At 40.8% G+C, this 16,637-nt stretch overlaps 1 protein-coding gene across 3 annotated transcripts in view; it reads right to left on the bottom strand.

The window, feature by feature from the left end:
- Nucleotides 1–15,522, bottom strand: part of CEP43 (centrosomal protein 43) — a 51,105-nt gene extending 35,583 nt beyond the window's left edge. For 2 of the 3 annotated variants that reach the window (XM_077813331.1, XM_077813329.1), the window contains exons 1-4: nt 15,248–15,522; nt 6,054–6,107; nt 2,903–2,957; nt 2,091–2,179 (exon numbers count right to left, since the gene is read on the bottom strand). In XM_077813331.1, coding sequence (XP_077669457.1) covers nt 2,091–2,179; nt 2,903–2,957; nt 6,054–6,107; nt 15,248–15,334 — 285 coding nt within the window. In that variant the 5' untranslated portion in view covers nt 15,335–15,522. The remainder of the gene's footprint in view (nt 1–2,090; nt 2,180–2,902; nt 2,958–6,053; nt 6,108–15,247) is intronic. The other variant, XM_077813330.1, reaches the window with a different exon arrangement.
- Between the last annotated feature and the right edge of the window lie 1,115 nt (nt 15,523–16,637).

Raw genomic sequence — 16,637 nt, 5'->3', positions numbered from 1 at the left:
AGCTCTAAATTCAACTCTTACACACGTTGACACAAAATGTGATAGCATGGTTTGTCCAGGTTTCACTGACATGAGTACAGAATGGCTACAAATGGCATCCTTCCTCTTTTAAATTCTTAAGGTGACTTAATGGGAGCTGTAGCCCGCTTCAAAAATATAGGGAAATCAAACAAATTTTACTTGTTATGTAGACATCTCATTGAAAACAGACTAAAATTGCCAACATATTTCACATAGGCAACTTGATGAGCCATCACAACTATATACTCATTTAGTCCATAAAGGCCTGGCTTTACTTAAACCGAAAACCTTGAGCTGAAAACATCTATACAACCGTCTAATCCTCTGAATCACTCAATCCCATTAAATTAATGGTCTACTACTACAGAAATAATTGTAAGATTGCACAGTGAATGTATTACTTCACTCTAGGATTGTATAAGAGAGTGTGCTGTGAGGAAACAAAAATCAATAGCAAATACAGGAAATAAATTATGGAAAGTTACTGAAAGATAAACAGATTTCAAAATAGATGATAATCTGAAAAATGACTGTAAATGTGCCATTATGGGATTCTATATTTATTTTATTTCAATACAGCGCCTTTTCAAATATGCTCAGTTTACAAACAAAGATTCCCACACCACAAAAATGCCAGCCCCACAATCTCAATTTGGATTTTCAGAGAGTCATTTTTCTTTTCATTAATCAATATCAAACTATGCTCTTCCTTAAGTTTGCATAGGTATAGCTGACTGCATTTTAGTAAAAAATAAATCTGTTGATAACACAAAGAACTCAGCCTGCACTCTCCCATATGTTGGTTCTGTAGGGCTAACAGAAACAGTGTTGAAACAGCATTTTTGGCTACTGAACTCAGCAGATGTGACTCTGGAGACATCAAGGGAGAAATCTGTTAGTGAGGAAGTACCATTTTCAGAACAGACACTCATTTTATGCAATGAACAGGAATACTTGAAATATTTCTCCAGCATACAAGCTCCTCTTAATGGGAGCTGATTCTGAAGACACATGGAGCTGGGGACGTTTGGCACAGCATGGAGTCTAGGTGGTTTTAGGATTAAGTCAGTTGCAGATTTTTCTGAATTTTTTTTTGTGAAACAGGGCAAAAGTCCTTCCACTAGGATAGAATATGAAGCACCAGTTTTTATCAGTTTATCTAGATTGAATTAACAAATGCCTTATATGTAGCCACTTTTTAAAATGGATATGAAATCAATATTTCATTCAAGTGAAAAAAAATTCGTCCTTGATCAAATTCAAGCTTAAATAACTAGTTTAGCAACACTTCTTGCAAACTAAACTGAAAAGTGACCAATAAGAATAAAAAAAACTTTGAAAAGGAACAAATGTTCTTTTTTAAAGCAGATGAAAAATATTTTCAATGCGAAATAATCAATGTCATATATAAGTATTTGATAACTGAAAAAGTGTATTGAAGACCTAGCAAAATACAGTACTACTTAAAAAAAAAGTTTTCAGTCTCCTCCTCTTGTAACAGACTTTTAGGCCAACACCCCAAGCACGTTACCTTGTTGCTTAATGTGTTGTCTGGATCACTTGCATACAATCACTTGTTTTTCCTCCAGTTTCTCTTACTGTATAATGCCACAAAGTGGTTATGCTGTGAGTTATTTTATTCTCAATTCAGTATTGCTGCACTGATAGAGACATGTAAAATTTGGCACACAGTCCAAAGGAATGTCACCATTTGATTAATAGAATCCCCGACTATTATGAGCACAGATAGCTCCACAGACAAAACTAATTTATTTTAAGCGACAAAGGTAGAAAAGAATTGATGAAGCATGTATGCTTTTAGTCAGCTTTAAAAACCCACCACCATGAATCATCAATTACATAAACATCCTTTTCTGTACTTGTGACAGTCTATGACTTGGGTTAGTGTAGGGACACAGGTATACATTACTAAGTTCCGGCTGATATTTAGAGCATAAATTTGAGTAACTGGTATAGACCAATACAAAATCCAATAAAGCTTCTGCATTTGTTCATTTCAGATTCTAACAGTCAAGTTAGCAAATGATTAAAAACAGTATCTTCCTTACTGTGCTTGATTCAGGCTGAAAAACGGCCAATGTAAAGTCAAGATTGAAAAACTGAAGAAATTCTGCAACAAGACCAGCAACCAAGCAACCTAAAAAGAAAGAGGAAAAAAATAATTTGGTACATTAAACAGAATTAAAATTCTCTTATATTAAGAACCTGATTTTTAAGAGATCCTCAATCCGGTCTCCTCTGTCCCACCCATAATTCTGCAGGTCTGGTTTAGGTATTTAACTACCTAATCCTCAATCCAAATCAGGAAGACATTTAAATTAAACCAAAACTGCTGGAACAAAACTCAAGGCTCCTTCTAAAATTCAGGCCCCGTTTAACCTTTAAAAAAAAAAAAAGTCTAGCTCAAAGACACCTTAATCTTGGTGTCTGTCCCACACACACTTTTAATGCTGTACCTCTACAGTCTACTTTCATATTACAGCTTTAGGTTGCTGTTTCTGCTGCCCTAAAAAGGCTCAGTTGAATTACTGTAAATCAACAAATGACAAAACAATGGAAAAAAAATTTCCTCAGCAATTAATTCAAATACTTACAGAAATCAGTCCTCTCAACTAAGACCATGGCAACAACAGAATATTAGCTTTAAAAGCTCTGGACTGAATCTTAACTTCAGTGTGTGCAATGGTACTTTTGACATTTACTTAATGGGAGAAGGACTGGCTTCTATCTTTACTATATTTATGACCAACATCAGGATCATATTGCAAACACAAGAGCAAACGGATTTACCTTCACTTTTCTTCAAAATATTTGTCAATATCTGAGCAATGTATAAGTTAACAAACAGGGAAAAGCTTACCATCCTTTGTACCTAGAAACTTTTTCAAGCTTTCATTTACCAGGGGTGTTTTGTTCTGTTGAAAGATGAAAAATCAAGGACAATTAATAAGGGTTTCCCTGTACTGCAAAGACATTTAACACCTCATCAAGAGTTTTGGCCATAGAGGCCTCACTAGTATAACAAACAGCTTAAACAACTGATTTTAACCCCCCAAAAATGTACTTTTATACTAAGTGTACTAGTAGTAATTAGTAAAGCAGCACATTTAGATGGTCATAATTAAGGCTTAATATTTCTGTTACCAACCCCCAGGGGATTTTAGTTTGGCTATAAAAACATTATAGATAGGAATAGTATCAGCTGGTTACAGATTTTTATGTTTTTCCATACAGTTAAACAAATTACAAGTTCAGCAGTTGAGCGAAACAACCATTGAAAAATAGAAGTTTGCCAATTTTACTCTGTAGGGCTGTCAATCAGTTAACTCCCCCGATTAACTTAAAAAAAAAAAAAAAGAAAGAAAAACTAATCACAATTAATCAGTTTTAATCGCACTGTTAAACAACAGAATACCAATTGAAATGTATTATTTTTGAATTTTTTCCTACATTTCAAATATATTGAATTATAACACAGAATACAAAATACACTGCTCACTTTATATTTATTACAAATATTTGCACTGTAAAATGACAAAAGATACAGTATTCTTCAATTCACCTCATACAAGTACTGTAGTGCAATCTCTATCATGAGAGTGCAACTTACAAATGTAGATTTTGTTACATAACTGCACTCAAAAACAATGCAAAACTTTAGAGCCTACAAATCCACTAAGTCCTACTTCTCATTCAGCCAATCGCTCAGACAAACAAGTTTGTTTACATTTACAGGACATAATGCTGCCCACTTATTTACAACAACATCAACCTGAAAGTGAGAACAGGCATTCACACGGGACTTTTGTAGCCAGCATTGCAAGGTATCTACGTGCCAGATATGCTAACCATTCGTATGCCCCTTCATGCTTCGGCCACCATTCTAGAGGACATGCTTCCATGCCGATGACGCTCATTAAAAAAATAATATGTTAATTAAATTTGTCACTGAACTCCTTGGGGGGAGAATTGTATGTCTCGGACTCTATTTTACTCACATTCTGCCATATATTTCATATTATACTAGTCTTGGATGATTACCCAGCATGTTCTTCATTTTAAGAAATCTTTCTCTGCAGATTTGACAAAATGCGAAGAAGGTACTAATGTGAGATCTCTAAAAGCACTCAACCCAAGATTTAAGAATCTGAAGAGCCTTCCAAAAATATCTAAGGATGAGGTATAGAGCAAACTTTCAGAAGTCTTAAAAGAGCAACATTCCAATGTGGAAACTACAGAACCCGAACTACCAGAAAAGAAAACCAACCTTCTGCTGGTGGCATTTGCCTCAGATGATGAAAATAAACATGCGTTGGTCTGCACTGTTTTGGACAGTTATCAAGCAAAACCCGTCATCAGCATGGACGCAGCATTGTGAATAAAAAGTGGGCCACACTATCTCCTGTAAATGTAAACAAACTTGTTTGTCTGAGCAATTGACTGAACAAGAAATAGGACTGAGTGGACTTGTACACTCTAAAGTTTTGCATTGTTTTATTTTTGAATGCAGGGATTTTTTGTACACAATTTTCTATCATGAAAGTTGAACATACAAATGTAGATTGCACTAAAATACATGTATTAGGTGAACTGAAAAATACTTTCTTTTGTTTTTCCAGCACAAATATTTGTAATAAAAATACACTTTGTATTCTGTGGTGTAATTAAAATATATTTGAAAATGTGAACATCCACAAATTATTTAAATAAATGGTACTCTATTATTGAGTAACAGTGTGATTAATTGCGGGATTAATTGTGCGATTCGTTTTTTAAATTGCTTGACAGCTCTACTATTTTGCACTCGCTCTGTTTTTTAAAATAGAATTTGCAGATTCTTCAGGCAAAATATGGACTAAACTATTCGTTAACATGGGATTACTAAATGATAGTTTTATTTTCTATTTTTTGCAATAAATTCCTGTAAGTGTCTAAGTGTTAATTTCCCCTACTAGATCTGTTCTATTTAACTTACATAGTAAAATCAAGAACAAATTAACTTGCAGTTTTTGGTTTGAAAAATCACTGTATAATTTAGATAATGCCAAATTCACCATCATACCAAAATATCACTGTTCATGCATCAGTCTAATAACGATGTCTGTACATCTCCAGGAACAGCCTTTGTCTGTGTTAACTATTGCTGCAGAGTCACCAGAAGCACAAAAATTTGCAAATGAGAAATATTTTTTTTTTAATTTATATTTAGAATTCAGAGGCTCTAATTTTAAATGTAAGCTTATACATGAGTAAACTGATAAAGTTCCTTTCAAATTTTTTTTAAAAATGCAGAAGTACTTAATTTTTTTAAATTATTTTTTCATAATGTGCTTTTTGAAAGTATTTCAGAAGTCTTTTATGATCGATAGGATATTGATGGGGTCAATAAGAAACATTTTAAAAGAATTTATGAACACACTTGATGAACTGGAGTATCTTTTTTAGATGTTTGTAGTGTTGTTGCAGCCACGTCGGTCCCAGGATGTGACAGAGATAAGGTGGGGGAGCTAGTATCTTTTATTGGACTAACTTCTGCTGGTAGAAGAGACAAGTTTTTGAGAGTCATAGAGCTCTTCTTCAGGGACCTGTGAAGCTCAAAAACTTGTCTCTTCCAGCAACGAAAGCTGGTCCAATAAAACGTATTACCTCCTCCACCTTGTCTCTTTCCTATCCTCCTTAGAGTCATTCTGGACAACATGCTATTTCAAAACTACCCAAGATCAATATTTACCCAAGAGAGCTAACCAATTGTAAATGAGATGTTATGAATCTAACCAGATCTTATAAAAAGGAAAAGATAGAAAACAGACAGTTTAATATTTTTCAGGGATATTTCTGTCATATTTAAAGCTTGACCCTGTTACCACTGAAATCAGTGAGAATTTAAGGATAGCAACATAATTTTGGCAAAGTGACAAAAAATGAACTTTTTATTTGTATTTTTGTACTTTTTATTGCATTAAACATTTACTGAAAGCTGAAGTAGAAATTACATTCTTTTATCTCCTTACCTCTACTTTTTCTTGCTCTTCAAGTGCCAAAAATACAGCTGCTCGTAGTTCTGCCTACCAAATTAAAAAAGAACCCGTATTTTTGCGGTCACTGTTTTCTCCCCACAATTCAAATACAACAAGCAACAAGTAGCCTGCCAGGTATTTGTTTAAAACTGACCCCAGCTTCTTCCTGAGGTACTTGTATTGAATTTAATACACCTAAATGCCTTCATTAAACTAAAGCTATATGCAACGTGGCTTGGGGCTGGGAAAGAAGAATTTTTAATCTGAAAAAAAGGGAAGAAACAGGAATGTGAACTACAGCAGAACCTCAGTTATGAACACCTTGGGAATGGAGGTTGTTCATAACTAAAATGTTCATAACTCTAAAAACATTATAGTTGTTCTTTCAAAAGTTTACAACTGAACATTGACTCAATACAGCTCTGAAACTTTACTATGCAGAAGAAAAAATGCTGTTGTTCGTAACTCTGAAGTTCCACTGTACATGGCCCATTAGGTCATTTCTGCTGTCAGGGTGGGATTTTTTTTTAAAAAACACTGCCTAGGGGGACTGGACACCTAATTCCTATTAATTTTGAATACAAGTGGGACATTTAAGTCCCTTAGGTGTCTTTGAAACTCACACATTTAATATACAATTCTATGATAAGGAAATGTACACAAATAACATACTCAAAACTAGGAAAATGTTAATAGTAAAGTACAGATATTTCTTCAGTGTCTGGTCAGGAGACATGCAACAGAAACTAAACTCAGGAATCTGAGCAGTATTAAAGGTATAAAACTATTTCTTTATTTTTTGGATTCATTGTGCTCATGGATCTCATTTTCATTCATCAGTTTTTCTTCTTGAACATTCAAATGTTAGTCTTGCATGAATACTTCCTTATGTTTGAGTTTCCCTATGTCCCTCATATATTGTGGATAGTTATCTGAAAACATTCGCTCAATGTGCAGTGGCAGGAGAAAAGCTAACAGCATCTTAGGAACCATTTGGAAAGGGATAGATAAGACAAAAATATCATAATACCACTACATAAAGTAGCGGAATGCCCACATCTTGAATACCATGTGCAGTTCTGTTCACCCCATCTCAAAAACAATATATTAGGACTGGAAAAGGTCCAGAGAAGGGCAACAAGAATGATTAGTGTTATAAAACAGCTTTCATATGAGGAAGGATTAATAAGATTGGGACTTTTCAGATCGGAAAAGAGACGACTAAAGGAGGATCTGATAGAGGTCATGATAGAGGTTCATGATCATAAAATCATGAACGGTGTGGAGAAGTGAGTAAGAAAGTGTTATTTACTCCTTTACATAACACAAGAACTGGGGGTCACCCAATGAAATTAATAGGCAGCAGCTTAAAAACAAACAAAAGGAAGTACTTCTTCACACAATGCACTGTCAACCTGTGGAACTCATTGTCAGGGGATCTTGTGAAGGCCAAAAGCACAACTGGGTTCAAAAAAGTATTAGATAAGTTCATGGAGGATAGGTCCACCAACGGCTATTAGCCAAAATGTTGAGGAATGCAACCCCATGCTCTGTGTGTCCTAGCCTCCGAATGCCAGAACCTGGAAGTGGACAACAGAGGATGGATTACTCAACGATTGTCTGTTCTGTTTATTCGCGCTGAAGCACCTGGTTTTGGCCTCTTTCAGAAAACAGGATACTGGGCTAGATGGACCATTGGTTTGACCCAGTATGGCCATTATTGTTATGAAGTATCAGGCAGGAATACTTGAAGATAACAGTGGAGCAATAGCAACAGCAGTTAAAGTTATGCCAGTGTTTTCAATTGAGCAAGGGTGACAATGTTTTCCAAGAACTGTGTTTTGATTTGTAGAATTAAATTAAAATAGTAATTCCAGTTTTTAGAGTGCTTGAATTTTCTAGGACACTTAAAGAAAGAGAGCTGATCTTAGTTATCACTGCTCCAAAATGAATCATTTGGGAATTAACTGGATTCTGACCTTCTCTTCAAGTTCTCTTTAAAACCTCACAAAGCAGTACAAGATATGAAATTAATCTAATTCTTTAGTAATAAGTTGTTCATGTCCATATTCATTAAAAGCTTCAATTTATACTGTTGCTATTTTTTAAGGTAAAATATTAATATACTGACACTAAACAGTACTTTGTCAACTCATCAGCACTTCTATACACATATTATAATTAGCATGAAGGTGTTAACATGACACATTGTTACTCAATATATGTTTTCTGAGCACAAGTTAAGACGACAGAACATTACTAGGGTTTTTGTCCCTCACAGAAGTTGAAATGACAATATTTCAGGCACAGCAGTTACTATAATAAAAGTTTTCTAGTAGAAGGTTTCTTGGGACACAATATTCACAGCAAAGATTTCCCTTCAGTGGGATGTTCAATGTTTACAATTGCATTTGACGGTAATAGTTCACGAAGTGCTTGATTTTCTCAGGGAATGCTGTAAAACAGCCCTTGTGAATCAGTCAACTTTTTTTACAAGCTACATTTTTTTTTTTCAAAGAAATCAACTATGTAATTATAATACTATTTTTACAAATTTAAAGAGTATGGTTAACTTCCCCACCTGCACCTAACATTTAAAGTTTACCTCATTTTGTTTCTTTACAAGCCAACTAACTTCCTGATTGGTTTCAAATGGATTTCTCTCTCACTCTACTAATGCCATTGAAGCCAGATGCACTTACAGCAGGAAGGGAACAGCCGGTTAAACGAAACATTCCCTGATGAGACTGAACACTTGAAGTATTCTGTTAATTGTTTATGAATGGAAGACAGGAACTGGTGCATAAAGGGGTACGCAGTCTCTGCTCCTTAGGTAGGTTAAGAGGCAAACTCAGTGGTTCTTCATGATAGAGAGAATTACTCATCCTGGACACCTTGGTACTCCTTCCAAAAATCCCTTAAAGAAGAGAGCCTCTGGTGACACCTCCTCCTGAGCCACATACAAAGTGATCCCACAGTCCTATTAGAAGTCTACATTACATCAATGCAAATAAGTGTCCCTGCTAAGATTCTATCATAGTGATTTAGTTCATGTACCACAAGCAGATCTGGCTCTCATGTCATTAACAAAGTAGGAGATAGCCACTTTACAAATAAAAAGAAGGGGACCCTTGAAATTAGCTCAAGCACAAATTTTAAATTTAAAATATGAACAATTATTTCTTAAAAATACTCATTTACTTCAAAGAAGCTAAAAAATGTTAAAAGTATAGTAACTTTATAATGGTACCTAGACAGTCATTCCAGTTTAATGAACAAGCTGTCCTCCTGAAGTGAAGCTGCTTCTGTAACCATACATGCAAGAGCGAAGGGAGGGGAATATAGGTGCAAGTTGCCCTGAACTGTGACAGAAGGGGCTGTGGAAACTAATTAGTTCTTTAAAATAAAGAATCAACTTTATACCATCTTAACAATTAATATAATTTTATTCTTTTTTAACCCTCTGTTGTGGCAATCCTGATAACTGCCCAACAGAAACAGTTTTTAGGCTGAACTAATAAAACTGACTTATCAAGGCTGCTGTTAGCTTTATGTTGTCAAAGAGTGTCTTGCTCGCTTATTGCTACAACCAAGAGGTGTTGCAAGTGCTGCAAACCCCATGTCACGAGTGACTAGGGAGACCAGACGTCCCGATAAAATTGGGACTGTCCCGATTTTTAGGTCTTTGTCCCATGTCCTGACCGATGCACGGTCGGGACGCCATTTGTCCCAATATTGCGGCTTTGGCCACTCTGGCTTTTTTATTTTTCCCCCTCCTTCTTTCCCCTTGTGTCCTGATATTTTCTCCATTATATCTGGTCACCCTACTAGTGACATTTCACCCAACTAAAGGAATATAAAATGATTTTGAACAAGTCATAGCCAATCAGAAAATAGTGGTTGTAATGCAGGATATGGGGGAGGGGGAAGGGAAAGAGTAGAGGCAGCCCGAGCACCTGCTCCCCACGGAAGGTCTGGGCTGCACTCAAGGCCTGAGGGGCCAGAAGAGACAGGAGCTGTGGGGAGCTGCTTTGGGGGCCCCCCCACAGGCCCAGAGCGGCCCAGGGGATTAGCAGGGGGCCGGGAGCAGGAAGTGGAATGACCCGGCCCCAGCCCGTTCCGCCCCCCCACACTGGTGGCAGGGAGAAGGGATCCCCTCTCCCCCCCAGCAGTGGGAAGCTGAGCGACACAGCAGGGAGCCAGCAGAGTGCAGCAGGCTAGGGCGCTCTGCTTCCCACCACTGCCGGTGAGTGCAGGGGTAGGCCTGACCCCCTGCTGCCACCGCCAGGCCCCCCCGCTAATTGCCTGGGCCGCATCCGTCGCTGGGGGAGGGGGCTTGGGAGAAGGGGCGGGGTGGGGGCAGAAGGAGGTGGAGCAGGGGTAGAGGGAGTTGTCCCAGAACGCACATGGGGGGCCAGCTGGGGAATGGGGCTGGCCGCTGGGGGCGCTGCCACCTATGAAGCACGCAGCTGTGTAGTACACCATGAAATTTGGGGAAATCTGGTGCCCCAAATTTCATGGTGCCCTACGCAGCATGCGTATTCTGCGCATGCCTAAGGACAGCCCTGAGTAGAGGCCTTCCTTTTTCATATGAAGACTGTCTCCCTGAAATAAGAAAAGAAAAAGCACAAGCTCTTCAGAACAGGGCCCAAGTCTTCTTTTGTGTTTGTACAGCACTCACCACATTGTCAGTCTTAGTGGAAACAAGTAATAAAAGAGTATGAATGTGAAGAACAGGCTTTTGTAGAAACATGTCACAAGAATACATGAAATAACAGGAAAGAACACACACCTGGGTAGTTTCTGAATGTTAACTAGTTTCATGCTCATGGATTATGAACACTATTATATATTTCAGTTTAAAAGCAAAAGAAGAAATGTGTATCAATTGCAAGTGGATATCAATTGCACTATATACACATATATATATATATATATATATATATATACACACATACCAATTATACATGTTTAAGTATTTGCCAGTGTACAAATTAAGATTTTACTCATTCTCTTGTGCTCAAAAACTAGTAAATAAAATATAACACTTCTAAAATAACTGCCCAGCATTACTCTAAACATTAACAGTTTTAAAGGATAATAGACATTTTGCATTGTCAAGTTAATTTACGCAAATGCCAATGTGCACAAGATATTAATACACAGAAAAGCCAAAAATCAAGCAAACTACTATTATTATTATTATTACAACCTCATACAAACTACTGTAGGACAAAGATCTCACTTTGGTTCCTTCACAAGTCTCTGCAGAAGGCCTAAAACTAACTAAATAGGTTTTGTATATTTTCCCCAGTTTTATTGCTGGTCACCCTTACAATACATCTTCTATTGATAATATTCTATGTTAACTAGAATCCTTCCACATTTGTCTCTTCTGACAAGTTCACGTTCTCTTGACTTCATCTGCATCAGACTCGTATACACACCCTTCTTAGAGTTTGCTCTCATTTATGTCTTACTGATCTCCACAGGATACTGAACACAAATCCGTCTATGCCTTACTTTCTAGCTTTTACCCTCACCCATCCTTGGAAAGTACTGTTTAATTTTGGGGTATAAATCCTACATAAATATGCAATATCAGAGTATAGCTTGTTTTCCCTAACAGGTACACAATACTCAAGCAAACAATACATTGAGCATCCTTACATTTAAATGTATTGTAAGAAAAATTCCTTATGCATGATATAAACCAACTTGAAGGGCAGATGCCTAACAAAATCGATTGGATCAATAGAATCATAGAATATCAGGGTTGGAAGGGACCCCAGAAGGTCATCTAGTCCAACCCCCTGCTCGAAGCAGGACCAATTCCCAGTTAAATCATCCCAGCCAGGGCTTTGCCAAGCCTGACCTTAAAAGCCTCTAAGGAAGGAGATTCTACCACCTCCCTAGGTAACGCATTCCAGTGTTTCACCACCCTCATAGTGAAAAAGTTTTTCCTAATATCCAATCTGAACCTCCCCCACTGCAACTTGAGACCATTACTCCTCGTTCTGTCATCTGCTACCACTGAGAACAGTCTAGATCCATCCTCTTTGGAACCCCCTTTCAGGTAGTTGAAAGCAGCTATCAAATCCCCCCTCATTCTTCTCTTCTGCAGGCTAAACAATCCCAGCTCCCTCAGCCTCTCCTCATAAGTCATGTGTTCTAGACCCCTAATCATTTTTGTTGCCCTTCGCTGGACTCTCTCCAATTTATCCACATCCTTCTTGTAGTGTGGGGCCCAAAACTGGACACAGTACTCCAGATGAGGCCTCACCAATGTCGAATAGAGGGGAACGATCACGTCCCTCGATCTGCTCGCTATGCCCCTACTTATACATCCCAAAATGCCATTGGCCTTCTTGGCAACAAGGGCACACTGCTGACTCATATCCAGCTTCTCGTCCACTGTCACCCCTAGGTCCTTTTCCGCAGAACTGCTGCCTAGCCATTCGGTCCCTAGTCTGTAGCGGTGCATTGGATTCTTCCATCCTAAGTGCAGGACCCTGCACTTATCCTTATTGAACCTCAGAAGATTTCTTTTGGCCCAATCCTCCAATTTGTCTAGGTCCTTCTGTATCCTATCCCTCCCCTCCAGCGTATCTACCACTCCTCCCAGTTTAGTATCATCCACAAATTTGCAGAGAGTGCAATCCACACCATCCTCCAGATCATTTATGAAGATATTGAACAAAACCGGCCCCAGGACCGACCCTTGGGACACTCCACTTGATACCGGCTGCCAACTAGACATGGAGCCATTGATCACTACCCGTTGAGCCCGACAATCTAGCCAGCTTTCTACCCACCTTATAGTGCATTCATCCAGCCCATACTTCCTTAACTTGCTGACAAGAATACTGTGGGAAGTAGCGCAACTCCCATAAACTGCCACTACCTATCAAAAGTCTGTGCTTACCCCCATTCAGACAGCTGCTACTACATGGCCATTTAGAATACTGTGTTTAAGATATGAAAACTGAATTTCAGGGAAGCATGGCATCAGTGGGAGCCACTGGCAAAAAGAGCGCTATCAGCAGAAGCTACAGGAGCCATTTACAAGTCTCAGTAGGGCACCCGGACCAAGTGAGGAGCAGGATGTAGCGTATACTTCCAGGAGTCTCTCGCTACTTTTATCTCAACCAAGGCCAACTTAATTTAACCACATCAGAGTGGCAGCCGCAATGGTCTGGATCAGCAAAAGCAATGAGGACTCCTTGTGGCACCTTAGAGACCAACAAATGTATCTGGGCATAAGCTTTCAAAAGCTAAAACCCATTTCATCAGATGCATTGAGTGGAAAATACAGAGGCAGGTATAAATTCACAGCACATGAAAAGATAGGAGTTGCCTTACCAAGTGGGGGTGAGGCAAGTGCTAACGAGCCAATTCAATTAAGGTGGAAGTGGGTTATTCTCAACAATTAACAAGAAGGGGTGAATACCAAGGGGGGAGGAGAATCACTTTTGTAGTGCTAATGAGGCCAATGTAATCAAGGTGGCTCATTTCAAATAGTTGACAAGAATGTGTGAGTATCAGCAGGGGAAAATTAGTTTTTGTAGTGACCCATCTACTCCCAGTCTTTATTCAGGCCTAATTTGATAGAGTCTATTTTTGAAGTATTGCCACTTTTAAGACTGTTATTGAGTGTCCAGGGAGATCGAAGTATTCTACTGGTTTTTGAATGTTAGAACTGTTGGTGTCTGATTTGTGTCCAGATATTCTTTTGTGTAGAGACTGTCCAGTTTGGCCAATGTAGATGGCAGAGGGGCATTGCTAGTACATATCACATTGGTAGATGTGCACGTGAACAAGCCCCTGATGGTGTGGCTAGGTCCTATGATGGTGTCCCTTGAATAGATATGTGGATAGAGTTGGCAACAGGGTCCGTTGCAGGGATTGGTTCCTGGGTTAGTGTTTTTGTTGCGTGGTGTGTAGTTGCTAGTGAATATTTGCTTCAGGTTGGGGAGCCAAAAGTGGTAGAATTCAATTTTTTTCAAATGATTTTGACCCATAAATCCAATGTGTATTTTTAAAAAACTTTATTTTCCAATGTTTTATACATTTAATTTTCCAGATTTGCAAGAAATTATGGGTGATCAGAGAATGACAGTAAACATCAGGATATAAAAGCAAAGCTTTATTACCATTAAAACACAAACAGTCAATGTCACGTGTCAAAACATATAAAGTAAACATCCTAAAATCCAACTTTAAGAAGTTCTCAAGCAGCATTTTTCTTACTTTGCCTAATTGTTAATTTCAACTATTGATGAAAATATTTCTGTGTTGTTTGTTTCTATTGGTGAAATCAATAGACACCAACATTTATTGATAAAAATCAAAAACCTTCCAAGCCCAATTATAACTTGTAGAACATTAGAATGGGAGGATTTAGGTAAGGATGTGTGTGTGTGTATTTTACACACACGGGGGGGGAGTGGAATTTTACATAAGAAATTAAACTGAAATAGCAGCAAAGAGTCCTGTGGCACCTTAAAGACAAACAGACGTATTGGAGCATAAGTTTTCGTGGTTGAATACCCACTTCGTCGGATACATGCACGAAAGCTCATGCTCCAATATGTCTGTTAGCCTACAAGGTACCGCAGGACTCTTTGCCGCTTTTACAGGTTCAGACTAACACGGCTACCCCTCTGATGACTTGAAAGAGCAGATCCGCTCCAGCTACTCCTTTGCTTTGCCAGGAGCGCCACGGGCCCGGAGCTGCCACACTAGCGTGGGGAGCAAACTCGCCCGCAACGCAGGGAGCGCAGCGGCAGAGCGATCCCTGACCGGGCCGGCCAACCCCCCGCGCCATCAGGGACGTTTCACGAACACTTTGCCCCGGGTGGGCCGGAGGCGAGGGCTGCGGCGCTTCCCGGGCGCGGAACATCCCATAGGGCCTTCGCGCAGGGCAGAGGCTCGCCACGGCTCCTGCGTAACCCACGGTGCCCGTAGGCCAGACAGGCGCCGCCATCGCGGCCCGGACTACCGTGGGTAGGGGCGGCACAGGAGGAAGCGAACCGAGTCCCCGACCCCGCCTCCCGCTGGCGCGGGGCGGAGTGGCGGTTAGGGCCGTTAGTGCAGCTGGTACCACCTCGCGCTCTGTCCGCCCCCCCACACCACTACGCGCGCATGTGTCTCGCGCCCCAGGGGACAAGCCCCTCCCCCGCCAATACCTTGATTTTATTGAGCACCCCGCTGCTCTCCAGCGTCTGCACAAGGAGGTCCCGCAGCTCCGTGTCCTCCTCCGCCGCCGCCGCCATCTTGTTTCTCCCTGACAACCGCCCAAACTATGTTAGCGGCGGGAGCGGCGGCGCAGATTCGCGGCGGGGAAGAGAAGAGGCGCCGACGCCAGGGCAGGCTCGAGGGGACGGGGCCAAGCGGCCGCGGCGACCGACTGGCCACCCAAGAGGCGGCGGGGCGGGACCGGAGCTGCCCAGGACCTGCCTCGGGCCCGGCGCGCGGAATGTGCGGCTGCGAACGGGCAGCGCCGCGATTGGCTGGCGGGCGCGGGAGGTTTAAAGGGAATGGGCGGGGCTAGGCCCGGGCCTGGGTCGGGGAGCGGCGCCCGGGGAAATCGCGGGGTTCTCTGGAGCTACTCAGGGGCGGGGCGGGCTTTCCCAGGAGGGGTCCGTTTGTGGGGCAGCGGCTCGGACTGGCGGCTGCCTGGTGTCCTGGGCTCAACGTCGTCCCTGCTGTCGGGGGGTGTTGTGGGAACCCTGGGTGGAGAGCGCGGGCCGGGGTGCAGCTGGAAAACCCGCTAGGAACGGAAGGGGTCAGACAGAGGGCCGGGACCCGGTCGTTCCTGCCCAGGCTATTCACGCTTAACAGCTCCCCAAGCAAATTATTTCACTGTCTGGCACCTAGCCAATGCCCCCCCAGCGAAACTGCTGCCTCACGTGGAGAACGTGAGCAATCCTCTCCCTGCTCAACAAAGCGCTCAAGGAGGCAGGGTCCCATGGACCTCAAGGAAATCAAGGGGGGCGGTTAAGCATCCCTGGAAATCCAGGGAAATTGTGCACGTGCCTGAAATTAACCCGGTGTTTGAGTGTTTTGTCAAATAAGGATGAGTTTTGTGCTTAAATTTAGGTACATGCTTAAAGTGCCTTGCTGAAATGGCCTGAATGCGAAATCCGTCCAAAGAGTGCTTCTTGATCACGTCCCACTCTTTTGCTGATCAATTTACACCAGCTACGTAGTTTAAATCACCATCTGAGTTTGACTCATAACAGCAAAATGGTGTAGAAGAGTGGTTCTCAACCCCCCCATGGACCACTTGAAAATTGCTGAGGGTCTCGGTGGACCACCTCATGATCTTTCCAAATGTTGTTTGTACCGTTAGCTAACTATTGTAAAGCACTTTGGATAAAAGTGCTATCTAAAACCCCCTTAATAATTATTAACTTTTTTTGTGCTACAAATAAAAAGCACACAACTCATTTTAATATCAATAGTCTTACCTTTCTAATGCGATGGATGTGCCCTCTCTCCCCCGCCACGGCAGCCCCGAAGCTGGGAAGGAAGGGGGTCTCCCCCCGCCACAGAGCTGAGCCTGGGAGGAGGGCC

The sequence above is a fragment of the Eretmochelys imbricata genome, chromosome 3 (genome assembly GCF_965152235.1).
Source record: "Eretmochelys imbricata isolate rEreImb1 chromosome 3, rEreImb1.hap1, whole genome shotgun sequence".
Classification (NCBI taxonomy): Eukaryota; Metazoa; Chordata; order Testudines; family Cheloniidae; genus Eretmochelys; species Eretmochelys imbricata.
The sequence above is the reverse complement of the archived record's forward strand: the minus strand, read 5'-3'. Positions and strand labels throughout refer to the sequence as shown.